This window comes from Delphinapterus leucas, chromosome 4, assembly GCF_059928025.1.
Source record: "Delphinapterus leucas isolate spDelLeu-1000000601 "Yukka" chromosome 4, BTC_Dleu_Yukka2, whole genome shotgun sequence".
Lineage (NCBI taxonomy): Eukaryota > Metazoa > Chordata > Mammalia > Artiodactyla > Monodontidae > Delphinapterus > Delphinapterus leucas.
Window position 1 is genome coordinate 1918577 of NC_143132.1, and position 26944 is coordinate 1945520.

Genomic DNA, 26944 nt, shown 5'->3' on the forward strand with positions numbered 1-26944 from the left:
TTTCCCGAGACTGACAGCACCCCGCAGTCGGGGTGATTTTATTTCTAAAAAAGGTGACAAGCGCTACTCAGCCCGGCGGCCAGTGCACACAGGGAGAGGGGCACAGTGAGGCGCGCCGGGTCACGTCCCCACCCGCTGGCACGGAGACCCAGGCTGCTGCGCCCCCAGGGCTGGTGAGGGTGCAGGACCGGCTCGGGCAGAGGCTCCGGGCCACATGGGTACCGAGGCAGAGGGGCGGCGGTGTCCAAGCGCGGACGCCCCCACATACCCTTGCGCTGGAAAGTGGGTGCCCAGGGTGCTCTGTCCTGGGGAAGAGCCGAGCGGACAGCAGGCTGAAACTGGGGCCGTGAGAGTCCTGGAGCCAGGGTGCACCCCCCGCCCGCCTGCCCGCAGGCTCCAGGCGGCAGCAGCCCAGGCTCCAAAGTGGGGGCGGGGTGGGTGCGGCGGGAGGCGGGCGCAGGCGGGGGCGGGGCAGGGACGCGGCTTCAGAAGCCTGTTTCGATGCTGAGGGTGCGGCGGGTGACGTGCTCCAGCTCCCCGGACACGTAGTCGGCCATGCTGATGCGGTAGTGCGCCAGCATCTTCAGCATGAGTCGCAGGTTCAGCCACCACTGCTCCAGGGGCATGCGGTGCCTGCGGCGGGGCCGGACAGGGTCAGGGGCGGGGGCGGGGCCTGCGGCGGGGCGGGGCCAGGGGGCGGGGCAGGCGGTGGGGCCGGGACACGGTCGGGGCGGGGGCGGGGTCACGGCCAGGGGGCGGGGCAGGCGGTGCCAGCGGCGGGACGGGGCAGCTCCCGGGCCGTCGCCCCAAGCTGGGCCCCGCACGCCCCCTCGGGACACCTGGACCTCGGGACCCGGGACATGTGGAGGCTAGCTCCGGCCCCTGCGCTTCAGAGGTGCCGGGGCCCGCCCCCAGGAGGGGTCGGCAGACCGCGAGAGCCCGCAGACCCGACCATGGCTGACCCCACCCTCAACTCTGCCCCGTCGGGAGGAACAGGGACCCGGGGTCAGCCCTGGGCGTGGGGACCGGGCGGCCCTGTGGGATCAGGGGTCCAGGCCGGTCTGGGCCCGGCGGTCCACCCCTCTCTTCGGAGGGACTCACTCAAAGTCGGTGTCCTTCTTGAGCTCGGTGACGGGGCTGAAGGCCACCGCCTTCTTCTGCAGGCCGATCACGCAAGCCGAGTCGGGGGCGTTGGCGAAGACCCGCCCTGTGGACACAGGCACGTGCCGGCAGCCCCACACCCAGGGCCCTCGGCGGGGACAGGTCTTACTAGCCACCACCTCCCTCACGCACCCTTGCGGTAGACTGCCCGCAGCTTCTCCGACATCCAGAGTATAGCCTTCACCCCCAGCTTGGTGCCGTAGTTCCGGTCGAAGGGGGTGGGAGCCCCGCCCTGGAAACACAGTGGGTGAGGCCAGGTGCTGGCCCTCAGGGAGGAGCTGGGCCTCAGGCAGCCGAGCCCTGGCCCGAGCCCAGCAACCAGGCCCTGCCGTGACCTCAGGTGAGCCCTCCCGGGCTGACACCCCGTCCCCTCGACCTGCAGCACTCCGGCCCCTTTCTCCATCCCACCTCTAAAACCCCCTAAAAGCCACCTCCAGAGTTCGGGCAGTGGGCTGCCTACTCATTGACTAGGGGGCCTCCGTGGGCCCCTGCATCCGGCAGGCAGCTCCCACCACCAGTGAGCAAAGACCCCGGGGAGAGGGGAGCCCTAGGGGTGCACACGGCCCTCAGTCTGCTTGGAAGCCCGCTCAGTCTGCTTGGAACCCACAGCGCGGGCTTCCTGCAGGGCCTCCAGGGGGCCAGAAGGGGAGGGGCTTGTCAGGGTGGAGGTGGCTCCCGGCCCCGCCCCTTCCTCAGGGGTGTGAGGACGAAGGGGCACCTACAGCCAGGTGCCCCATGAGGAGGGGCACAGAGAGGGGTCCTCATCCTGCCACGGCCTCCTGGGACCTGTCGGCCCGGGCACAGTTGGGGGCCAGGGGCCAGGGAGCAGCCTTCCACGGAATCTGTGCTCCCCCACCCCGTACCTGCTGCAGGTGGCCCAGGACGTTAGTCCTGCAGTCGAAAATGCCCTTCCCCTCGGAGGAGTACAGGTTGTACAGAAACTCCGTGGTGTAGTATTCGTGGCACTTCTCGTTTCTGGGAAGAAGAAGGGGTGGGGGCGGCAGGGGAGGCCTGAGCCTCGCCTGGATGCTGAGCCCCTCCGGGCCGGGCCACAGGCTCCCAGGAAAGCCCGACCCCACCTACTCCTTCCTAAGCCCCCCAGCCTTGCTCCACCCAGCTGGACCCTGCGGGCTCGCCGGCAGCCTCACCGGAGCACCAGGCCCCTCTGGATGTCCGTCTTCATCTTCTCGGTCATGTGCTCCACGTTGGCCTGTGGGGTGAAGACCTGGGTTGAGCGGAGCGGGGGCAGCAGCCTGCACTGCACACCCCTTCCCGCAGCCTGAGGCTGTCTGGGAGGGCCCATTCTGGACTAGCCAGCAGGTGCGGCTGAGAAGACCCAGATCAGCCTGGGGGCCGGCGCGGGGCGGGCACGGGGACCAGGTTGCAGTTGCTGGAGGGCTGTGTGGGTGGTGCAGGTGTGGGCCTGTGGCTGGACTGTGAAGCTGTGGGGGGAGGGCCGGGGGCGGCCACGGAGGCCACAGGGCGGCAGGGGCACTGCCCGGGATCGGGGAAGGGGTGCAGAGGGTCACGGGCTGTGTCCCCTCGAAGGCAGCGAGCCCCCAGCCTGCTGGGCCGTGGCTGCTTGGCAGGGGCCCCGTCTCCTCTGCAGGCCTGCTCCGCTGTGTCTCAGGAGGGGCCCCTTCAGCCTGGCCGGGAGAAAGGTACGGGCTCGGCTCACCTTTAAGTCCTGGATGTTGAAGGGGTCCTCGAAGACATAGGCGGCGTCGGCCCCCACAGCGATGCCAGTCACGGTGGCCAGGTAGCCACAGTAGCCCCCCATGGTCTCCACGATGAACACACGGCGCTTGGTCCCCGAGGCCGACTGCTTGATGCGGTCACAGCTCTGAGGGCCAGGGTGCGGGTCAGAGCCCTCCCCTCGGACCACGGGGACCCACGACGTTGCAGGGACCCGGGTCTCTCTCTCAATGCGGCTGGGACAGCCCTTGCCCCACGTGCCCAGGGCACTGGCAGCCCTCAGCACACGCCCTCCACGCAGCCACACGGAACTGGGTCCTCAGCCCGGGCGTTGGTGCCCCCAGGACAAGGTGGGCGTCACTAGCGTCTAGTGGGTAGGGGCCAGGGACGCTCTAGGAGGCTCCCCCTGACCTTGGACCAGGGACACACTGGGCCTTAATCTGCTCATCTGCCAACAGGGGAAGACACTCTGCCACGGCAGGGTCTTCGTAAACAGGGGCCCTGATGACACGTGAAGTAAGTGCTCCGCAGACGCTAATGATAACACGACAAGTGATGACGATCCTAACTGAACAGTTCAACGAAATTCAAGCATTAAATAAAGAACTGAGGAAACAGAAATAAAACAGATATGTAGGTTACTCGTGTCTGAACTATGAGGATAGACCCCAGATAACAGATGAAGAGCAAAGTGGAGGAAACGGCTGCAATGTTTGGCAAGGGTCTATAGCCTACATATGTAAAGAACGTTTACAAATAAAAAAGAAGACGTGCCCAGAGAAAAATAGGCAAATGATGGAAAAAGATAATTTCAAAAAAAACCCCTGACAAATGGGCAATAAACATATAGGAAAATATTCACCCAGAAATCAGAGCTGCAAATGAAAACCGAACCCTGTCCTCCCTCCTCTGATGAGGGGCAGAGGCACCAGAAGATTCAGAGGGGCTGTGGGCGACCCACAGCCAGTTCAGATAGGAGATAAATTCAAAGAAAACCCCTGAGGATCATGGGACTCTGGGTCAGGAGATGGGGGTGGGGTGGGATCTCCTTTAGCCTCTTGTTTCACTTGTATTTTCTCCTCCATCTAAAAACACGCAGCACTTGATTGAGCAACACGCCCCCTTCCAGCTTCAGATCCCCCCAAAACGGAGATAATGAACCCCTGGGGAAGCTGGGCTCATGTGGGGTCACAGTCGAAGGTGGGAAAGGTCTAGAGAGTGGGGACAGCGGTGGGGATGCCCCCAGAGAGCCCCTGGTGGCGCCAGCCTGCTGGGACCCCTCCAGGAACCGGGCTCCCACCTCCCACCCTCCCACGTCCCAGCTGGAGCCCTGGGTTTCCCCCAGAGCCACGTGTGGCTGCTTCACCGGACAGAACCGTGGCCCGACGTCCACACCAGTACAGTAGCTCAGTTAGGTCGGTGGCAGCCTTGACCACCGTCACCATCACACCCTGGTGGCCCCAGACTCACAACCTCCCTGCCATCTTTGAGACCTCGGGGGCAGCCAGGTCCTGCCCACTCCCCATGCAGGCCGCCAGCCTCGGTGGGGGCCCCGCACCCCATCCCACCCCTCGGCAGCCCCTCTGGGCGCTCTCCCCTCCCAGGCGCCCCGTCCGCCCGCTGCCGGCCTAAGTGGGGGCAGCGGCCCCAGGCCCCACCTCCATGGCGGCGTTGACGGCGGTATCCGAGCCCAGGCTGAAGTCGGTGCCCGGCACGTTGTTGCTGATGGTGGCGGGGATGACACACATGACAATGCACAGCTCCTCGTAGCGCTCACGGGCCTCCACCAGCTGCAGCACCCCCTCGTAGGCCTGCAGGAATCGGGGGCAGGGGCTCAAGGCTGGCCCCGGAGAGGCCGGGCTGCCGGACGAGGCAGGAGGAGGGGCCCCTGGGTCCTGCTCCCGGCTGTGTGCCTGGCGATGGGCCTCTGGGCCCACCTGCCACACCCCAGAACCGAGACCAGGCGGGCCCCATCCTGGAGCTCTGCAGCTGCCTTCACTGGGAAAACTGGACTCCAAGGGGGACAGGAAGGAGGCCCGCCCACCCTGCCTTGACCCCAGCCCACTCCATGCAGTCTGCGGGGGCTTGGGCTCCTTCAGGAAAGGGCAAGAGTGGGTATCTGTCATTTACGGGGGCTGACCAAGCCCCAGCATCACATTGATGTGCCCCCCACCACCCAGAACTCCGCCGAGAGACGCTCTGGACCACCGCCTCAGCAGCGGGAGGATGAGGCCACTCGACCCTCCTGCCTGGGCCGTCCCACCCCCACTGTCCCTCCCCTGCGGTCAGAGCTGCCCCTGCCCCTCCCCCTCCTTCTCCTCCCCCCTGCCCTCTCACGCCCCCCTCCCCCTCCTCCCCAGCCCCGCCACACTCACCCTGGTGGCCCCATCAGTCCAGCTGGCTCAAGGTAACCTGCACGTGGGGCTTCCGGAAGGGCCACCTCGGCGGCCCACACCCTGGGGTCTCCTCCACCCCCGCTTGCTCCCCGGCAGCTGCCCCCTCACCTCGAAGCCTCCGATGACCAGCAGGGCGTGGATGTTGTGAATGCGGACGTTTTCCACTATTTTCTCCATGTAGCCCTTGGGCAGCGTCCTGCAGTGGGAGATAAATCAGATGGACGTGCTGCATCTGTACAGAACGCCAGGCTGGAAGGACCCACGTCTGCACCGTGCCTGAGCTCGGGAGAAGGCAGGCCTGGGGCGTGGCGGTGGGATTCCCGATTAGAGGTGGGAGCAAAGGTGAGGCACCCGGGGGCGGCGGGGCACCCATTCAATGCCCTTGCTGGGCACTGGCCACTGCCCTCCCGACAACCTGGCTGTGAGCCTCACTTCCCGCCCGAGGGGATCCCTTCTATAGGTGTGGAGCCGCCCGAGCAGCCTTCCTCTACACAGGTGACTTCAAGTGAGCTCTTGGCCAGGAAGCCCCAGGCAGGAGGGTCTGTGTCCCGCTCTGGACAGGCCACCAGCCAGAGGAGACCTAGCCCGGGGCCACAGGGCTGGTTTCCCTTGCATCCCACCCCCCTGCTGCCCTCGGTAGCCAGGTGCTCACCTCTTGGTCCCCAGCATGGAGCCACCGCGCCCCAGCCAGCCAGCCACATCATGCCAGCCCACTTCTTGCACCTGCAGGGGGGAGGCATGGCTTCAGGGGGGCAGGCCCTCCTCAGGTGATGGACCTGTCCTCGGGGAGCGCACGTCCTCGGGGGAGGGGGGACAGAGGCCGTGCCTGGCACTGGCCGTCCTACCACAGGTCAGAGCGGGGTCTCGGGGCCTGGGCCAGGCTAAAGTGGACCCAGGTGCTCCCCCTCCACCCCAAGGAGAGGACCTGGCCTGGCCCTTATACCCACATGGCGAGCCCGTTGGTCCTTGTTTGCTCATAAGCAAGCCGGGGACACGTCCTAAACTGACCAAAGACACACAGGCCCACCACTGCAGGCCCCATCCCCCGCCCGGCCTCAGGCACAGCTACACCTACCTGCCCCTTGGCCAGGCCTTCAAAGCCGTCGTGCACGACGTATACCGTGTGGCCCTGGGAGATGCCGGTACGCACCGCCGAGCGCACGGCCGCGTTCATGCCAGCCGCTGGGGCCCCCACGTTCAGGATGGCCAGGGAGAAGCTGGTCTTCAGAGAAGGTGGGGAGACAAGAGCATAAGCCCCGGGTCGGGGCGGGGGACCGCCGACCCGGACAGAAGTCAGCAGAGAGCCGCTTCCGGAGAAGAGGCCCCAGTCCTCGTGGCAGCCTGGACATGGTCCAGAGATGGGACTCCCCCGGGCATGACAAAGGCCTGTCCTCCTGACACCGCAAGGCTCTGCCCGAGACCACATGAGCTATGGTGCAGGCCCCGCTCGCTACCGCAAAGTCCTCGGCCAAAGGTAGGAGCGGGACTCGGGCCGCTGTCGGCCCAGCGCGGCTCACGGGGCAGCAGTGGCTCAGGCCAGAGTCAGCGCCTGCCTGGAGGCCCTGGGCAACCACTCCACGCTCAGGGCTCAGGGCAGAAGCACCCCCAGAAAGTCCCTGGCGAGCAGCACGGGTGCGTGGCGGGAAGGGGGCCACCGCAGCCGCGGTAAGAAAGTGCAAAGAAGCAGACAATGCTCTTTCAATCCTAGGGTTGCTGGAACCTGATAGAACCAACACATCATCACCTCAACCGGGAATCAATGTAAGACATTTTGCTATCAGGCACTTCCACAGCCGTTTCCCTCGCTGCTCCGCAGAACCTGCGCCCGCGTGGCATGCAGGGACACCTCACTAGGACAGCCATGTTGCCAGCACTCCGCAGCCGCGTGTGGCCACCGGCTCTGCTGGGCAGCCTGGCTCTAGTGGGTCCTGGTAATACCAGCCTGACGCGCCCGAGGTGGTCATGCCCCAGGCGGTTCTGGAAGGGGATGTGGGGACCACCCTGCCTTGCCAGAAGACGCTGCCCAGCCCTGACCAGCTCCCGGGATGAATGGGGGGCCAGGACCCCACCGTCCAAGACTGTCTCGGTGGGACCCTTTCCTTGCCCTTGTGGTTTCAGAAACGAAGCCTGCTGTCATCTTTATTTTGAAGAGAGTCCATTTCCTGAGGGTTTTACCTATTTTGGAATGTGTCATAACACTGTATCCCTCGTCTCCTGGGTTAAACCTCCTCTCCTGACTTAAATTCCTCCAGCTGTTTGATAAGCAACAGGCCAGCGTAATCCCCAGGCCTGTCTGGGACCTGCTGGTCAAGCAGAGGCCAGGTCTGGTCCTCTCAGCTCACAGCTCAGACCCCAGACAGGAGGGCGGGTCCTGGCTCAGTGGGGCCAGCTCCCCGCTCCCTGGGCGGGGTGGCAGGGCAGGCGGGAGGAGGCCGAGGGCACAGCCAGGTGTGGGCTCTGCGGCTCGCCCCTCACCTTCTCCTTGGAGATCTTCTGGTGCGCAAGCAGCTTGTAAATGTTCCAGTTGTTCTCAAAGCTCCTGGAAAGAAAGCGGGTCATGCATGGCGCAGCCCACAGCCAAATAGCTCAGCACAGCACGGCGTCAGCAGCACAGCCTCAAAGGAACTGGACACGGGTGCGGCCCACCTCCCCACTCTTGTCGCCACGGACCCTGGCTGGGTGCCATCGCCGGGCGGCAGAGGCCCCCATGGACACGCGATCCCAATGCCCCTCTCTGCAAAGCGAGCGCCTGCTTTCAGCCTGCGTGGTCTCGGCAGCTCCGCAGCGGGGCAGGAAGCGTGGCCACGGGAACCACAGGAAGCAGACCTGCAGGGCCAGTTGACCTGGCCCCCCCGGGCCTGCCTCGCTGCTGCCTTCTGTAGTTCCCCCCTCCCCCTTCCCAGGTGCCCTCCCTGTGCTGTGTCCCCCCCATCCCCCCAGCGCCCTGCAGGCCCCGCCAGCCCCGGAGGGCACATCCACACAGCCTGCCTACTTCTCCGACACTGTCGGACCCTGTCCCTCCTACACGATGCATGCCCTAGGAGGAGGGTCTCAGAGCGCCACCTCTGCAGGTGGGCACGCCCCGTTTCGGGGGGTGGCCGTGTGCGAGCCACTCGGAGTCTGCTGTGGCCCCACTGAGCAGACAGCTGCCCAACACCAGGCCCTCCAGGCCCTCACCTGCCTCGGAGCTGGATGGCCTCTTCAAACCTCTTCTCATCCATGGCCTTCTGCACCTCCTTGGTCTTAAAGAAAACAAGATGCACAGGCTGGAGGTGGAGGCCTGGCACATGCGTCTGAGCCCAACGCGGGGGGCCTGTCCCAGACCCGCCGGGCAGCTGTCACTGCCGGGATCGAGAGGGCTGAGGGGCGAGGGGACCCCACCTGGTCTGCCAGGTCTTCCCCTCCCTGGAAGGGGCACCCGGGCCTCGCTCCCCCTCAGCCCTGGGAAGGGGGTGGGGGGCAGCTGGGGCCTAGGAACGAAGGATGAGGCTGCTCTGGCCCCCAGACCCACCATCCAATGGCGACCAGCCTGCCCGAAAGCGGGGCCCAGGGGAGGTAGCCGCAGGAGGATCTTCCAGGAGGAGCGCCAGGGAGGCCCCCCTCCCGTGCCAGCCCACCTCCCCTGGGCAGGCCCCGCTCTGCCCCCAGCTGCAGGGCCCCCCAAACCTACCGAGCCCCGTACCCCAGTGTCCCCACAGCCAGCCTCTCTCTGCTCCCCACTCCCCGCTCCCGTGGTCCCTGCTCCGACCACGTGAGACGTCCCGGGGGCTCTGGCCACCAACTCCCCCTCCCCCTCCCATCCTAGCCCCAGGGCCCCACCCTGCCCAGTTTGCAAAGCCAGTCTGTCCCACTGGCTCTGGGAAGCTAAGTGTCCTGGGCTCCCCCCAGCTACCCCCACAGGCCCCCCATGGGCTCCCCAGCTCCCTGCAGCTCCCACACCTGTCTCGGGCTTGTCCTACCTTGGGGGCACCTTGGGGATGTGCTCACACCTCCCTCCCCCACCTGGAGGACTGCAGGCCTCAGATACCCTGAGGCCCGCTGGGGGGCGCAGCAACACACTCGGAAGGGGGGCCACAACAGAAGGCGCGATGCACCTGCCGCTCGCTCCGTGTAACACGTGCGGAGCAGCAGCCGGGCGCCCAGGGGGACGGGGCGGGGGGCTTGCAGCCGGCCTGCTGGCTGGGCCCTAAGGGGGCCTGGAAGGACAGGCGGCGCCGGGGCTGTGGTGGGGAGGGTGCCCAGGCAGGCGGGTGCTCACCATCTGGACGCACTCCATGAGGGGCAGCCGCACGGACTGGTTCCCGGAGAGGCTGACCACGCAGGCCGGCGTGTCGGGCGTGGCCTCCAGCAGGGCCATCACCGCCTCCATGCCCATCTTGCTGCTCTGAGCAGAGAGAGGGGCAGGCAGGGCTCAGGCAGGCGCAGCCGGCACGGAGCCGGCCCCATGCCACGCACACACCCTCGGCTCTCGGAGCCACACGCACACGCACACGCACACACTAGAAGCTTCTGGAGTAAGCGACGCTGTTTATTCTAGAAGTGGTGACTTAGCATGACCACGTTTCACAGCAGCCCCCCAGCACCATTTCACCGGGTCTCAGCCGGCCCAGCTAGGAGGGCGTGGCCCCTGCACCCCGGAGTTGCAGTGGCAGGGCCAGGGCTGGACTGGCGTTTCCGGAGTTCTCTCCACTATGACGAGGTTTCTCTCTTGGGGCTCCTTTGTCACGGCTGTCCTGGTGTGTGTGCAAACTTGGGCATGGGCTGGCGGGCTGGACCAGCTAAAACTGGTCAGGTAAGGACCGCCCGCCATGGAGACAAATCACAAACAGGGGTCCTGCCACAGCCAACAGGAACAGACAGGCGCGCCAGAGACCAAGGCCCGCGGCTCAGCTCGGTGACACTCTGGCGTCCCCCGCCTCCGCCGCGCCCCCAGACCGCGCCCCTGGCCTCCCACACTGGTCAGGTGGGTGTCGGGAGCAGCCCGGGAGAATGCTCCTGTGTCCCTCGGGAACCGTGTGACGGCCGCTCTCCTGTAACCCACTGTGTGCAGGTGTCGCCCTGCGGGGCCTGGGCTCGGGGACCAGCAGTAAGCTGTGCCTCTGGAGCCCCTCTGCCGCCGACCCAGGCCTCCGGTGTCTCCACCATCTGCAAAAGCAGCAGGTGAGCCCATTCTCCTGCCACCAGGTGAGACCCCGGGCCCATGCTGGCACTCGACAGCCCCTTCTGTGCGCCAGGCCTGGTGGAGGGCCAGTGCTTGACCCCCCGTCCCGAGTGCACCCCTGGGGCCAGACCCCCTCTGAGGCCAGTGTCCCCACTGCTCTGTGTGGGATGGGGACGCACTGAGGCCTCCTGGGAGAGGTTCAGTCCAGCGGCTCCCCCAGGCCCACGCTGGCCACCTGGCCTCACCCAGCACGGTGGCCCAGGCACAGCTCCAGCCAGCCCTGCAGTCTCCAGCCCCCAGCCCCGGTGACCAGCGCCTCACAGGTGGGCGCTTCACCACCTCGGGGCCTCCCTGGCCCTGGGCCCTGGCCCTGTGGGGCTGCAGCATGACTCCCACCCTGTAGAGGGTGGGGTGGGACCAGCGGTAATCAGGATTCGGCACCCAGGCCGCGGAGCTGGGCACCCAGGCCCTGGGCCAGACTGAGAACAACGAGACGTCGACCTGCCGCTCACCCCGCCCTCCTTTCCCAAGGTCCTGCCAAAGCCATCGCCAAGAGGGTGTGGCCTAGGCTGCCAGGCCGTGGTCTCACCCACAAGCACCAGCAGCAGTGAAAAAATGCTCACGCACACCCACGCATGCACACCCACCACGCCACCCGTGCAGCACACCCAGCACCAGGGTGACGCCCCACCTACCAGGATGCGGTCGAACGCCGAGGGGGTCCCTCCCCTCTGCACGTGGCCCAGCACGGTCACACGTGTGTCAAAGCCCAGCCTCTGGACCACTAGCTGCTCGTGGGGACAGAGAGAGGGTTCCTGAGTTTGCCACTCTACCCCACTGTCCCACCACCCCGTGGCCCCCAGCCCTCTCCCCTCCCCCTCCCGCCCTGCCTCAGGGATTTCAGGGTGTCAGCTCCCCAGGGGCCCCACAGAGCCAGCCCAGGGTTCACGCCTATAGCCTGAGCGTGTGCACGTGTGCTCCTGTGTGTGTGGGTGTGTGTTTCCATGTGAGTGTGTGGGCGTGTGGTCCCACACGTGCCGGCTGCAGGAGCTCATCATGGTCTCCAGCCCCTGTGAGTCAGGCCTTGCCAGGAACTGTGGCAGGAAGCAGAGCGCACAGGGTCGGCAGAGGGGCCGGCTCCTGGCAGCACCTGGTTGGGAACTCAAGGACAGGGTGGGCGGCCAAAGTGAGGAGCATGGAGGCTCCCAGGGGCTGTGCCCCACTGGGGGACGGGGGCCCAGGGCCCTGGGCAGAACCCGGCAGATGGGTGCCGCTCACAGGGACGAAGGATTCCCCCCAAAGTTGTTCTGTTATGAATCTGGCACTGGATAGGCAGTGGGCTCCCCTGTCAACGGGGGCCTGGCAGGGGCTGGACCCTGTCACTGGGACACTGTTGGGGGGCTGGACAGGGCTCCTAGGATGGGAGATGATCTGAATGAAGACTGGAAACCAGAGGGTTGGGGGTTCCCAGCAGGCGGGAGCCACACCTCAGCCTCAGAGGGGCCAGGGCTTCTCAGGAGTCCCGGCTGCACCCACCCCACATCTGGCAATCGTTAGGGACAAGAAAGCTCCCTCCAGGAGCTGGGGGTGGGGCCCCAGCAAGAGCATTTGGGGACTGGAGATAAAGGGGAGCCCCCTCCCCAAGGCCCCGCCCACCCCACGTGACCCAGGGCCCCCACACTCACGTCCTTCACGTAGCGGGATGAGATGGGCTTCCCGTTGCGGTCGATGGCGCCCTCAGCAATGATGATGATGTTCAGTCGGGACCCTCGGCTCCGAGTCTGGGTCAGAGACACGGCAGGACTCAGCTGCCAGCCCGCAGACACCGCCCCAGACACGGCTGCGACCTGCAAGCCCTCCCCAGGGTCCACGCCGCGGGGCTCATGTGGGCGACGGGTGGACTGAGGTGGGTGAACCAGGACCCCGCTGCCCCTCCTGGGGGTAGAGACTGGGGGACTGGAGGATTCCTTCTCCCCCTCCCCCTCCCCAGACTGCGGGAAGATTTCCTCCCTCAGCTGGTGATGGACGAATTAGCCTCACTTAACTGTTGCAAAGGCAAAGCTCTTTGGGGATTTGAAAGTACTTTTTGTTTATTTATCGCCTCAACAAATGTTTGTGGGATTCACTCTGATCCACCAGCCTCAGATGTTTGCCCCACAGCACCCGGAGAGACTCAGAGAGAAAGACAGGGTCAGAGCAGCTCCTGCAAGACCCGGGTACAGAGGGGCGGGGGAGCCAGGAGCGGAGGGCTCCCTGGAGGAGGTGGGGGCGGTGCAGTGAAGGGAGACAGCCAGAAGAGCCCACGCCTCCCTCAGCCTCAGTCGCTGCAGCCCAGGAGGTGGGCAGGGCAGAGGGTGACACCTGCACGTAACAGGTGGGGAAACTGAGGCTCAGGGAACCCCGGGGCGGGGTGGGGCGAGGGCCTTACACAGAGCAGCAAAGAACCATGATGTGAGGCCAGGCCTGGGGCCAGGCCACTTCCAGGAAGACCCAGCCCCAAGTTCTCAGCGAGTAGGCCAAGGCCGAGGTCAGCCAGAGACCATCACCACCAGAGCCCCCCGCTACCCAGGCGAGGCCACAAGGCCACCCTGGGGTGCAAGGACTTCCCCCAAGGAGAGGACAGAGGCCTCTGGCCAGCTTCGCTGCCAGGCTCACTGGGGAAGGTTCCAGAAGCCAGTCATGGCCCTCGGCCCCTCCCACTGCCCTGGGCAGGGGTACAAAACCCCGGGGTGTGAGTGGGAGGTGGGGAGAGCAGCCTCCGGCAGCGGACGGGACTGATGCCACCACCGCGGTCACACGGGGAGAGGGACGCTCCAGAGCCAGCCCCGGGCCGCCCGCCTCTCCCTCAGGAAACACAGGGCCTGGCACTGACCTCCCAGGACAACAGAACAAACAAAAGGCCCGGCCCCGGGCAGCCTCCACACTCGTCCCGCTCTTGGGCCAGGATGCAGAGGACACTGGGGTTTGACACAGCCCGTTGGGCCCCAGACTGGGCCCGAGTGTGAACTTGGGTGTACAGCCTCAGGGGCTCCCCTGCCTTGAATCCAGACCACAGCCCTCGAGTGCCCCCCGACCCCTGATCTGAAGGCGCCTCTACCCCCGCGTCACAGCCCTCCCGTCCACCACTGGCCTAGCCAAGGGGCCAGCCTATCCTCGTTGGGGGGCCTCGGGGATGCCCAGGGCAGGGTATTTGCCTGTTCTGTGCCAGAGCCCCCCAGCTCCATCTTGAAGGGCCTGGAGAGCCGCGTTCCAGGCCCCCCGTCTCAGGCACCCCTGCTCGGCGATGCTCAGGCACCCCTCCCTGCGGTCAGGGCCCGAGGGAGCCAGCCTGACCGTGTCCCCGCTCCCGCCCCTCGCCCATGTCAGCACTGACCACGCAGAGCCGAGCCTGGGGCAGTGGTGAGTGTGCCCCTCAGGCCCCTCTGCGGCAGCCCCCGGGTGTGTCCATGGGCGTTGGCGCCCTCGGGGGGGATACTTGCTGAACCAGAGGGAAGTGAATCCGCCAAAGCTGGCCACGTGACCCCAGGGACACTCTCGTGGGGGACACGGGCCACGCAGCTCACGGCAGACACCCTGGGAGAAGACCCCCTGGCCCTCACCTCACCCAGCCGCTCACACATGAAGTTCTCCCAGCCGTCCTCGGGCGGCGACTCAGGGATGAACAGCCAGTCGGCCCCCGAGGCCAGGGCGGACACCAGGGCCAGGTATCTGGAGGGGCAGGAGGGGGAGGGGCTGCAGTAGGTGGGCCCCCGACCCGACACCACGGGCCCCGGTCCCTGGGTCACAGGGGATGTACAGCTCTGAGAGCGGCACCCAGCCCCACAGTCAGGACTCCCCACACCCCGGCTCTCACACCCACAGTGTCAAGTGAGCACCTGCCACGTGCCAGGAGCCCTGGAGGCGCCGCACCCTGCTCCCTCTTACCCGCAGTGCCGCCCCATCACCTCCAGCACGAAGGTCCTCTGGTGGCTGTGGACGTGGAAAGGGCAGATGGCATCAGTGCAAAGTCCCCCTGAGCGGAGCTGAGCCACGAAGCCTGGCCTCTCGTGCCACACCACCCATGGCCCCAGCTCCGCCAAGGGCGTGCCCAGGAGAGACAGAGGACTTGGGAGCAACAGACAGCCCTTGTCATTCCCAGGGCGGCCAAGGCCCTGGGCAAAGGGCCACCTCTGTCTCGGGCTCACAGCCAGCTTCACGCTGGTCTTCACCGATCTTTGCTCCTGAGGCTGAAGGCCATTCACCCTGCTGGGGCCTGGCCGTCACTAGCCAGCAGCCTGAGGACCCCCTGTGGGGGTGCACCATTGCCCCAGGGCCAGAGGAGACCTGTCAGAGCCACTGCCCACCTAGGGCTCGGGACAACCTGGCAGGGTGGGGACCAGACCCCCAAGCCCCTCTGCTCACCCCGCTGTAAGTCTCCCCCAACACGGGGTCTGGGGGTAGCCAGTACAGGCTCCTAGGGATGGAATTACGCTGACGTTGACCCTGCAGAAGGGCAGCCTCAGCCCCTCGCCGGGAGACGGGATCCCAAGCTTTCTTGCCTGGTGGCCTGGCTGGGCGGGGGGCTGCGGGCCTCACTCACCTCTGGGCGGTGGTGGTGATGGCGTCGATGACCTCCATGATGCGGTGCAGGGCCGAGTCCGTGCCGATGGTCATGTCGGTGCCGCAGAAGTCGTTGTCAATGGAACCCACCAGCCCGGCGATGCTCAGGTGCGAATAGGTCTGAGCCGTGCTCTGTGAGATCTTGCCTGGGAAGGAGGAGGCCAGCCCAGGTGCAGCCGCAGCAGCCCCACCCGGCCCCCTTGGCCACAACATGGGGCCCGGACCCCGATCCCCACCCCCTCCCCCAGCCCACCCGGCAGTGCAGCCTGGTCAGGTCCCCAGGTCCTGCAGCAGGGGTCCTGGGGCCGGGCGGCAGTGGCTGAACCACTGATTACAGACTTGTCACCCTCTGGGAGACGTCCAGGGGAGCCCTGGAGAGTGCACCCCTCACTTCCAGGTCCCCCACGAGCAGCACAGAACCAACGAAGCTCCAACAGGTCACTTTCCGACTGGTGACCCCCCAGGACTCTGTGTCTTATGTTACCAAATTTTAACTATCACACTTCTGCAAACTGTGACAAGTCCGTAACCCGCGTTGGGGAATGAATCACTCCCGGCGCAGGTGAGTCAGCCTGGGAGCTGCCATCCAGCACTAGGAGGACAGCCCTGCCTGGGGGCCCCTGACGTTGGGTCCCCACAGGCCTCACTACCAGCCAGACCCGGGCCCGTGGCTCCTGGAGCCACCGAGGGTCCGCCTGATCTCGGGCCAGGCCCCCACCCCCCGGCCAGCAGCCACGCAGCATCTCGCTTCCTCTAGTCCTGCCTGTTCCCGGCCGCAGCTGCTCCGCCGCCGACCCACCTTCGCTCACCAGCTCCGCCAGCAGGCGGCCCCACTCGCCGCGGAAGACGTTGGCGCCCGTGAGGCTGCCGTCCCCACCGATGACGCACAGGTTGCTGATGCCGCGCTGGACCAGGTTGTAGGCGGCCGCCCGGCGCCCCTCCCGCGTGGTGAAGGCCTTGCAGCGGGCGCTGCCAATCACGGTGCCGCCCTGCATGGAGGAGGGGCAGCCTGGGCCAACGGGGCACGCCAGAGGGACCCGGGTACTGGGCCGGGGCGGCCTGGGAGACCCCAAGGAACGGAGGGCCAAGTCCAGGGGCCCCTCAGAAGCCTGGGCAGGTGTCCGCCTCCCCCTGCCCCAACCCCCTGGACTTTCTCCTCATGTGTGCAAGGAGGAGACTGTCCACCGTCAGGCTCGGGGAGCTCGACAGACAAGGAATGAGCAGGCTCTGAGGTCTGTAAGGCGTGCACACACGCACACACGCCCGTACTCTGGCCCACAAGGCCGGGCACCAACGCAGGGATGTGCCTGGGCAGCTCATGCCGTCGTCCGCATGCCCCCCCACCCCCGCCACCAGCTCAGCCTCAGCCGAGGCTCCCCAGGCCCTGCCCACAGGCAGAACTGCCGGCCCCTGCACTCAGCCAGCTGGTGGGGAAAGTGTGCTGCTCCCCAGACCACCGAGAGCACCGGGCTGGGCCCTGGGCCCCAGGCTTCACGGAAAACGCAAATCAGAGCTGGCCCTGGCCCAGCCCAGCCTCCCCCTGCGCCCCTCCCCGCTGCCCCCATGCTCTACACTCCCCACCCGTCTCTAAACGCCAGCCCGCATCCTCACCTGCCCACCTTTCATGCAGCTTCACACCCCAGCTAACACTTGGCCTAAGGCTCCTTCCCGGGGTGGTCTCTCAGGACAGAGGCCACAGCCATCCTCAGACACAGGCTCAGAGCAGAGCAACGGCTGGATCCAGGCCTGAGGCGTGATGGCCGCCCTCCCTGGACCCCTGGGGTGGAGGACGAGGCACCCAGGCTGCAGCCCCACCCATGACGGGGTCAGGGAGCACCGCACCAGAGCAGAAGGACACGGTGGGGGGGCTCTGATGAAGAACAGGGCTTGTCCATGCCCCACTGGACCGTCGAGGGCTCAGCAAACGGGCCGCTCCCACGAGCGCCTGGAGCGCGCGGTCCCTTGGGGACGTCCACCCTGGGCAGGAGCAGGGGTGGCACGGCAGGGTTGGCTGTGCCTGGATGACCCAGGGTCCAGGCCCGTCGCCCACTGCTCCGCTGACCTATACATAGCATGTGACGACGACAGGCCTCTTAAATAAGCAGGTATCAGCTGGTGGTCTAGGATACACAGGTGACAGGTGCCCCACAGCAGGCCCTGCTCTGTGGGAGGACTCGGGTCTCCCTACAGAGACCTGGTTCAAAGACCCCCGCTCCTAGGACCCCGTTGCCCCAGCGAGGTGCTCAGCGCCCCACCCTCAGTAAATAGGATGACGAAGGGGAAGGCAGGGGAGGTGCAGAGAGGCCGCTGAGGCCAAGCATGCCTCTTCCAGGGTGTCCTCCCCTCCCAGAGCCCGCAGCTGGAAGCTGAGACATCCCGGGGCCATCGCATCCCCATGACCTCCCACTCCCGCGCCCCCAAGGCAGTCGGACGACAGTCAGCCGGGAGCCGAGCCCCTGCGGGATGGTGTGTATGCCTGCGTGCCTGTGTGTGTGTCTCTGTGTGTGTCTGATGTGTGCACCTGTGTATCCCTCTGTGTGTCCCTCTGTGTGCCTACGTGTCTTCTGTGTGTCTCTGTGTGTGTCTGATGTGTGCACCTGTGTATCCCTCTGTGTGTCCCTCTGTGTGCCTGTGTGTCTCTATGTGTGTGTCTCTGTGTCCTCTGTGTGTCTGTGTGTGTTCTGTGTGTCTCTGTGTGTCTCTGTGTCCTCTGTGTGTCCCTGTGTGTCTGTGCATGTGGTGTGTGCACCTGCATATCCCTCCGTGCGTCCCTCCATGTGCCTGTGTGCATGTCTCCGGTGCACACGCGTGCTCATGGCGGGAAGGGCCGCGGGCCTCACCAGCTGGATGATGTTGGAGACGCTGAGCCAGTTGGCTGGCCTGATGTTCTCGCCCCCTTCCACGAGGCCCTCGTAGCCCTGAAAGTGAGGGGACAGGCGTGAGAAGGGCGCCCACAGCAGCAGGACACGTGGAACCTCGGCCAAAAGCCCATCTGGCAGGAAGTGGGCCCAGGGATCCTGAGCACAGAGGCCCTTCCACCCCCAGGGCCTTGGGGGATGAAGCCAGGGTCTGCTGGGGTCAGGGGTGTCAGGGGAGAGGCCGGGGTGCCCAGACGCCTCCCCAGGCACGATCTGTGGGGCCTGCAGGGTAGCGCGTTACAGACAGAGCACGACTTGCTCGGCAGCGCTCCTGTCGCAGGCAGCCCTGGGATGTATGCCCACGAGCCGCAGCTGGGTCACCGCGCCCGGGTCAGAACCAGATCCAGCCCAGCGCCCAGCAGCCCCTCTGCCTTCCGGGACCCTCCCTGCCAGAGACACCCACTGCCCTGCCTCCTAAGGGTGCCGATTAGGTGCGGAAATGACAGCACAGCGTCCCCTCTGCGTCTGGCCTCTTTCGCTCGGCCGGGCATCTGCGAGGCCCCACGAGGTCACGTGCAACTGTGTCTGCGCTCGCTGCCATGCGGGAGTCCCCTGCGCACTCCCACAGTTTATGACCTGTCCACCGCTGATGGATTCTGGAGGGATCCGGTTTGGGGCTATTGGAAATAACGCTCCATATCTCCCGGGAAAGGACTCCCGGGTCACTGGGTGTGCAAGCAGCCACCAACAGTGCTGCCACACAGTGCCCATAGGCGCCTGTGGCCACCTCGCCCATCAGCAACGCGGCCAGGGCCTCAGAGCGCCCCACCCCAGCGCCGGGCCATGCTGGTCTCCATCCTGGAGGCTGTATGTGGTCCCTGCAGGGCTTCTCCCCTGCGTTTCCCTGATGACACATGCTGTTTCGGGTATGACGTAAGCCACAGGCCACCTGGACAGCCTCTGCGAGGGTGGACCGTTCCAGTGTCTTGCCTGTTTCTGTTCTCGTGTGGCCAACCCCTTCTTATTAGCAGGAGCTCTTTATAGAGTCTGCAGAGAGGACACGTGCTTTCACAAATGGTGAAAAGACGAGGCACCGCCGAGCTGCAATGAGCAGGGCCACCTCCTCTGTGCAGCCCTCCCAGCACCTCCAACGAAACAGCCATGAGCCACTGCCCCTGCCTGGGGTTTGGCTCTGCGACCCGCCTCCTCCGTTCCCACACTTGTCATTAGATCAGCCGGGGCCTGCAGGGTCCTGGGCAGCGGGGCCTGGGGGCGGGCGAGGCAAATGCTCCCACCCCTGGGAAGAGAGGGGGAAGCAGCTGGAAGAAGGGCCTCAGGACGAGACCCCCGTCTAAGGGATCGTCAAGCTACCTTCCCCAGCTCAGGCCAGGCTTGGCCCCCTCTCGCCCCCTCTCAGTCCGGTCAGGAATTTGGCCACTAGGACACCCCCCCCCCCGCCACGCCCACCCCCTCCCCACAGAGAAGCAGGAAAGTAACCTGAAAACCCACAGCCACTGTCCAGAGCAAGCGACAAAAGAGGCCGCCCTGAGTCCGCAAAACCCCAGCCCCACGGTGCTCCCGGCTGGAGTCAAAGTCTCACAGACACAGTCCTCCTTTCCTGGCCTGGGAACCTTCTGGAATGTCTTTGCACACCTCCAGCCACTTTGTGTCACCTCTCCCCTCCCCACTCCTCTGCCTTCTCCACTCCCACCTGGCTGGGCACCCAGGCAGCCTCAGAACTGGCCGCAGGCCCAGGGCACTTCCAGCAGCCATCCTTGTGGCAGCTCTGAGCCCACAGGTGCAGTTTGGGCTGTAACATGAATAAAGTAGCCCCGTTCACTGAGCCCTTCTCGGCGCCAGGGGCTGTGAAAAGTGCCTTAACTCTCAGTGTTGCATTAGCTTTTCGCCCTAACACCCCCCTTCACAGAAGAAACCAAGGGTCAGGGAGGTGAAGGAATGCCCCTGTCACGTGTGTACAACCTCCAGGAGCCGCGCCCTGGACCCGCCCCGCCCTGATTAGAGACCACTTGTTCACAAAACTAGGCGACTCCCTGAAGAATCTCACCCTGTCCTTCAGAAGGTTCTAGACCATTATCACGGCATCGGTTCCACCTGCCCAGCTCCTGAGGCCACAGGTCCCTGAGACTCTGAGATGTGTTCCCGAAACATGACCTAAGGCTTTGCAGGGTCCTGGTCATCCAAGCCTGGTCTGAGGGTCTGGACTCTGCAGGAGGGAGGGGTCTGCAGAACTGCCCGCCCATCTGTTCACTCAATAGCCCCGTACAGACAAGGCTGGGGAGGAAGGGCCTGACCTGGACCAGAGTGAAGGGACGGGACGCGGACACACCCAAGGTGGGAGGAGGGAAGCTCTGGGGAGAGCAGAGCAGGTTGGGATTCGCTACACTTTAGCAAAGAGTGAAAACAAAGTAACACAGTGGGAGAGAACTCCAGGACTTGTGTGTGTGTATGTGTGTGTGTGTGAGAGAGAGAGAGAGAGAGTGTGTGTGTGTGTGTGTGTGTGTGTGTGAGATCTCGGGGGACAGGAACTGGGGCTAAGGCAAAGGGCGCACCAGCTTTAGCCGGAGCGAAGTAGCACCATGATTCTCTGCTGCTTTGCGTAAGGAGGCCGTTTGCTGCTGTCACCAGGGTAGCTCGAGCTCGGCTCGGGTGATGAGGGCACAGGAGGGCTGCGCGTCGGAGGACGGGTGGGGCTGAGGTCCCGGCCTCTGAGGAGAGCAGCCGCTTCACGTCCTCCTCTCTCTCAGGGGACGCACCCACCCGTGAGCGCCCAGGCTGAGGGCGGACTCCCCATCCACACCCCAGAGCCTGGCAGCCCTGCCCCATCTGCCATCCTCACCCCTCTCCCCGCACTGCTCCCTGCCAGAGCGTGGGGCGAGGACCGCCCTGCCCGCACCTTACCTCGTAGATGAGGAAGACTTTGGCTCCCACGTAAATGCCCATGCGCGTCACGGCTCGGACGGCAGCATTCATGCCTGCGAAGGGGTCCGGGAGACGCCCGTCAGTGGAGACGCGGAGTGTGGGCGCCCTGGACCGTCCCTCCCACATCTCGGGGGGCACCGAGCCAGGACTCCGAGTCCAGCACGGGGTGAGCCCCCCCGCATTGTATCGGCTTCACACTCGGAAATAAGCCGCCCCAGAGTTAAACCGGGAAGTTCCCCCCAGGGCCCGACTCCCCCTGAGCCCAGAGCAGAGGCACCTGCAGACGTGCGACATCGCTTCCGGCCGCATCCCCGCCGCCCACGCTCACCTGCAGCCTCTGCTGCCCAGCACAGCCCCCCTCCCCGGCCCCCAGGGCCCTGACCTGGGGGAATCGCAGCAGGTCGGGCACATGGCCCCAAGATACAAAACGGGGCAGGTGGGACGCAGGGGCAGCCGCCTCCCAAATGCGCCCACAGCCACTGCTAGACTCTTGGGCCACCACCCTGGGGGGCAGCTCGGGGAGCACCCTGAGGTCGGTGCCTGTGGCCCTGGGGCCATGAGCCCCCTGCCCCTTGGCCTGCAGGGTGGGCTCCGTGAGACAGGAGAGGAGGACAGCACCCCCTAGGGCCAAGTTCAGGCTCCTGGGGGTCGCACGGCCCCAGTGCAGCTGAGTGGGCCGGCGCCCCTGCTCCCCAGCCTGCAAACATACTCCGGGGCCACCAGGCTCAGTGGGTCACCTCTTCCCGTCCCCCAGCCCCGGACCCCCACGGCCCCCAGCCCCCGTCTACAGCAGCCACCTTGCAGTATAGGCTTCCTGGAAAGACGGACACTCACGGGGCAGGACGAGGGGGCAGGAAATGCTCAGAAGAGCCCAGAGGAACCTCAGTTCCCTTCCCTCGTGGTCAGTTCTGAGACTGAGACCCAGAGAAGGCAAAGGTGTCCCTGAGGTCCCTGCACGGGGTCGGAGGCACCCCATTGCGTTCCTGAGGTCCCTCCACGGGGGGGCGTCCCGCTGCGTCCCCGGGGTCTTGCACACAGTCAGGCTCACAAGGCACAACGTGAAGAAGACCCCGTGGGCAGCCCCACGAGAGACTCGAGCACCGCAGTGGCCCACGCCGTGGCCCTGCCCTGTCTGTGGGTGGGACGCGGCCCCGCCCAGGGCTGCAGCTGCTACGGGCCTGGACAGTGCCAGGCCAGGGGCCCTGTGCGGGCACCTGGGGAAGGCCCAGCCTCCACACTGCCTGCCACCTGGCTGGGGCCCAGGGACGGGCGAGGGGCAAAGGGTTGAGGGGGCAGGAGCCTGGAATCAGTGGCTGCAAGCAATTTGCCTCAAACCTTCTTGCCCGTCACAAAAGATGTCAGTGGTTCGATACAAAGGGGCGGGCAGGGCGGCCCCCACGTACTCAGAGGAAGACAGTTGGCCAGTCACCTGCCCTGGGCTCCAGCCTCTGACCCTGGGTCTGGAGGCTGGATCGCGGACATGACCTGCACGTGGTCTGGCCCTAAGCTGGGAAAGCCCTTCCCTGGAGGCGGCGGGGCACCAGCCAAGGGTGGCCGAGGCCCCAGGAGCCCTGCCCCACCCCCGGGCGCTCTGAGCTGGTGGACGGGCAGTGTCCATCAGCTTGGGTGTCCTGCGGGAGTGCCATCACCCCCAGGGTCCCTCGTAGCTTGTGTGGTCCACAGGGTGACCCTGACGTAAAGACTCTCGACCTTTACTGTACTTAACACGAGTCTCACCCCGTCTCCAGCCTGGAAGGCGGGCCCAGGGGGAGCAGGTAGCTCCCAGAGGACCGTGGAGGGCTACATAGCATATGGCACCTCAGGAAGAGCCCAGCGGGCAGAGCCTACCCCAGTGCAGGCTCACGGCACCGGGCTCCCAGGAAATCAGCCCGCTGTCACTGCCCTCATTTTGCAGATGAGAAACCGAGGTCCCAGAGGGAAGGCAGGGGAGCTGCTGGAACCCCGGCAGGTGAGGGCAGCGCCAGGATGTACCCTGGACCCCCCTTGGGCTCGGCAAGCTGCCCTGTCCCCAGCCAGCAGCCGAGGCTCCTGCTCTCTGACGTCCAGAGCCAGGGACTCCCGGGGCCGAGGTGCCCAGATGTCACGGCTGGCAGAGCACAGGGGTCAGAGGGCCCTGAGCGGGCCACACTCACAGCTGACACACCTGCCTTTAGCAAAAGAACCCCATTTCTAAAGAAATCATAAAAGTCTCACGGCCCCAAAACGAGTGGAAGTGGGGTTTCGGTGACTGCAGTTAGGGGTAGGAGCCCAGAGAGTGTACCCCACCCCCACCCCCAGACAGCCGGGCTGCCCCAGGAACCGGACCCGAAGGGCTGACGGTCCTGCTGCCTGAGGTCAGGGGCCTCGAGCTGCAAGCTTCCTGCCGTGCCTGCCCTCGCTGGCCTGCCTGCCCTCGCTAGCGGGGGGCAGGGCAGGGGCAAGGAGGGACATGAGACAGCTGCAAAGCTGCCCCCCCGGCCCCCAGCAGGCCCTGGGTCCTGCAGAAGCATTCGGCCGCCTCTGGGGCCTTGGGCAGCCCAGGCTTTCCACCCTCAGGTATCTGCCTCCCCGGCTGCCCTCGCTGGGGTGAGGCCACTTTGGGTTCACTGCAGGCTCCGGTCCAAGCCCCACCCCCTGGCAACTGGAGGGAGGCCAGCAGTTCCGGAAGGGGCGGTGGGAGGGGTGGGGGCAGTGGCGGGAGGCCCAGGGACTGCAGGCTTAGGGTAGAGTGTGCTCAGTCTCGCAGAGGAGAGCAAATGGCCATATTGCAGGAAAACCCTTCAATCTTCGAATGGAATTGTGCCAGCTACCAGGGATACGGAGGCCTGAGGGCGTGGCTTTCCCTGCAAACCTCACTGCAAACTGCCTTCCTGAAAGGGCCTTTTTATTGCCCTTTCATCTGCTTTTCTTTCTCAAAATAAACCCAGGGTGGCAGCCACGAGCCCCACAGGGCCAGAGGAGCAGGGAGGAGAGCAGCTGCATCTCCCGCCGACGGAGCAGCCCTGGACCCCTCCACTCCACCCTCCAGCCTCCAATGGGCCAGGGACACTGCAACAGATGACTTCCTGTTGGAGGAAAGCGACACCACCGCCAAACTGATGTCATACGGTGACTTCTCTTCACAATTAGCTTCCAGGAAAACAAAACGTACAAGAAAGAGGTGATCGTGGCGGGACACGGGGCCCCGCAGATTCGCACTTAGCATCAGTTGATGTGAAGACCTGGAGCCAGGCTGGGACATAACGAGATGGGGGCGGTCCTCACCCACAAATACAGGACGTCCACGTCCACACGGATCCACCCAGAAAAGGCCGGTCCCGCGCGTTACTGAGGGACAGGGTGGGGTCCGCCCCAGGGGCGAGACCGAGGCGTGGAACCAGTGGGCGGCGGGGCTCTGTTATAGTCTTCTAGTCACTTTTGCACAAAGTAACATCCGTAACGACCACCTTCCCTCAACGCACGGACACCTACTCCCCGCCAACGGGAAGGGCAGAGGACGCGACTTTCAGGCTGGCTGGAAGGAACCCACCAGGTGGCTTGTCTTGTTTACAGAAGGGGAAACTGAGGCCCGAGGGATGTGCTCGGGTCAAGTCAGAGAGCTGGTGGAGGCCGGCCCCACCGGGACAGGGTCTGCCCGCTCCCCCGCCGCCCACTGCCGCGAGGCTGGCTGGTTTCCACTCACTCCAACAAATGCAGACTTGAGCCTCGGGGAGGCAAGTGCAGGTCGGGGTGGGTGCCCGTTCTCCACGGCGGCTGTCAGCCACACGCCCGCCCGGGGGGGCCCGCGGGGAGGGCCCACCCGGCACCATCAGGTCCCTAGAGGTCGGCCTCTATTTGGAAGGCAGCGGGGGCCCCTGAGGGCAAACCGAGAACCCACCGTCTGGAGCTAGCTCCCCGGAACAGTGCCGGCGAGAGGGCGCAGGCCCGGCGCGGACACCCACAGGCTGGCCTTCAGAACTTACAATACAGAAAGGCTCCCTGCCCCCCAGAGAGCAGCTGGCCCTGGCATCTTCCCCCAGGCATCAGCCCAAGCCCTAAACTGGGGAAGCTTGTGGAGCCCTCCTCTCTCGCAGCCCCGATCAGAAAATCACGTTACAGCCAGGGGTCTAGGGAAGCGAGGACACAGCGCGAGGTGAGGTGGCCGGCCCAGCCGGCAGTGCGCTGACGGCCACACTCCTGGGTGTCCAGGAAGCACTGCTCGTTCCATGTGGAGCATTAGGGCCAGGCTGGCCAAGGGGAGACCTACAGGTCATACAGGCTTTGCCCTCCACTGGCCCACCGGCCCAGGCCGGCAGCCTCTTCCTCCCTGGCCCTTCAGCTGCCCCCACTGATCCCTCGTCCTGTTTAGTCTGTGCCACCCACCGGCTCGGCTCCCCTGCCTAAACGTGCATTTATCTTTCCCAGCCCTCCCTCCAGTGCTGTTGTCTCCATGGTGCAGACAGGAGCCTGGGTGGAGACCCCTGTGCCTGCTCGAGCCGGGGAGCTGGGGCCTCGCAGAGGAAGGGCCTCTCTGGAGAGGCGGGCCCAGCCTCTCAGGAAGTGTCCGTCCCCCATATACCAGGCCCTTCCCGTGGTCCAATCTCACAGGGCAATGCTTCCCCAAGACCACCCTCCTCCCACCTGGCCCCGGCCCGCTGGCCATGCCCTAAGAGGGAGCCGCCGCTGCCCAGCACCAGGCAAGCGCTCTGGCCACGCGGGGCTGCAGACGTGCGGCGGAGCCAGACCAGGTCCGGAGGGCTCAGCCCAAACCCGCACAGGCCGGGACGCAGACAGTGGCTGATGTCTCTGCCTTCCTGGGCTTGCTCCTTGTGAAAGCTCCTTCTAGCTCTTCCCTGCTTCTGAGCGGGGAGCGGGGAGCGGGGAGCGGGGAGCCGGGGGCCTGAGGCAGGGAGAGGAATTCTGCGTCTGGACTTTCTGATCTGGAAAGAGGCAGATCAGGCCCGGCTGTGCAGCCTGAGAGTGCCGGCTAGGCTCCTTCCAGGCCTGCTTCCTGGGCTAATTAAGGTGTCTCCTGAGGTTCAAGGTGTGTGGTGTGGCCACGCGGCCAAGCCCGACAGGTGTGACACGGGCCATCCCAGGCCAGAGGCGCTGAGGAGGGAAGCAGTCAGGACAAGTCCAGGGCACCAGGACGGACCCCAGGAGGGGCACTCGGCTAGCTCTGCCAGGCCCCAGCTGCGGGACCCTGGGCAGGTCAGCAGGAAGGCCACCACCTTTGGCCTCCCCTGTACAAGGGGGGTGGGAACAGCTCTGCACTAAAGAAAATGCCCCAGAGCCGCCCTGGAGGCAGTGATTTGGGGGAAGCACGCTGCCCCCAAGTCGTGTTTCAAAACGACCTGGTTAGAGCCGGGGCTCTGTGGGCCTGCGGGGACCTGCCCATCCTTCACTGGCCTCCGCTCAGCTTGGCCTCCAGGAAATGGGGCTTCTGAGACGCGCCACCGGGAAGGGGTGCGGGGAGGGCCTGGGGTCGGCAGGAGGGGCGGCCGGCGAGAGCACCCTGTGCCGGCCACGGCCGGCCGCGCGGACACACCCCCGGCGGGCCGGACGCAGAGGCCGTGGGGGGCGGCACGTACGCGGGCCCCCGGCGCGCGAGGGCGGGTCCAGGACGCGGACCGGGAAGGGGACCGGGGCTGGGAGGGGGAGGAGGAGGCGGGAGGCGCAGGCCGGGAGGAGGACCTGCTGACCGCGTGCCCCAGGTGCCGCCGAGGGTGCGGGAGCGCCCCAGGGACCCGGGGACAGCAGCACCCCCGCCCGCCGGCGACCGGCCCCCGCGTGCCCGCGCCCACCTTGCGCATCGCCGCCGCTGGTCAGCACGCCGATGGCCTTGCCGGCCCCGGACATCCGCAGCTTCTCCAGATCCACGGTGGCCATGGTGGCGCCGACTCGGCCGCACTCGCTCTCCCGCCGCGCGCCGCCGCTGTCGCTGGTCCCGCCCCGCGCCCTGCGCTCCGCCCCGCGCCGTGTGATGTCACCGCTGTCCACGCCGGGGCGGGGCCGACGTGCACCCGGCACCTGGGCGGCGGAACTGGGGCTCGACCCGGCAGCGCCGGCCTTTTTGTTCAAGTTTCTAAACCTGTTCAGTCTAACAAGGGGCGCGTTTACTGAGGGGGCGGATCGCGGCCGTCTGGGTCTGTTAG

General features: G+C 65.8%; 1 protein-coding gene across 2 annotated transcripts; it reads right to left on the bottom strand.

The window, feature by feature from the left end:
• On the bottom strand, positions 1–26734 carry PFKL (phosphofructokinase, liver type). 2 transcript variants are annotated; one of them, XM_022596783.3, is made up of 22 exons: positions 26594–26734; positions 20790–20863; positions 17853–17930; positions 15812–16001; positions 14993–15158; positions 14338–14382; positions 14013–14121; positions 12099–12194; positions 11109–11201; positions 9511–9636; positions 8430–8494; positions 7728–7791; positions 6328–6474; positions 5905–5975; positions 5361–5448; positions 4515–4667; positions 2840–3004; positions 2310–2371; positions 2025–2136; positions 1294–1393; positions 1102–1207; positions 1–633 (listed from the first exon to the last, which is right to left on the bottom strand). In XM_022596783.3, the coding sequence occupies exons 1-22, from the start codon at positions 26676–26678 to the stop codon at positions 486–488; spliced, it is 2343 nt and encodes a 780-aa protein (XP_022452491.2). In that variant the 5' UTR covers positions 26679–26734; the 3' UTR covers positions 1–485. The 2 variants fall into 2 exon arrangements, with proteins under 2 accessions (XP_022452491.2, XP_089766241.1); XM_089910115.1 differs by lacking the exon at positions 20790–20863 and having other exon boundaries at positions 26594–26690.
• Positions 26735–26944: the final 210 nt, after the last annotated feature.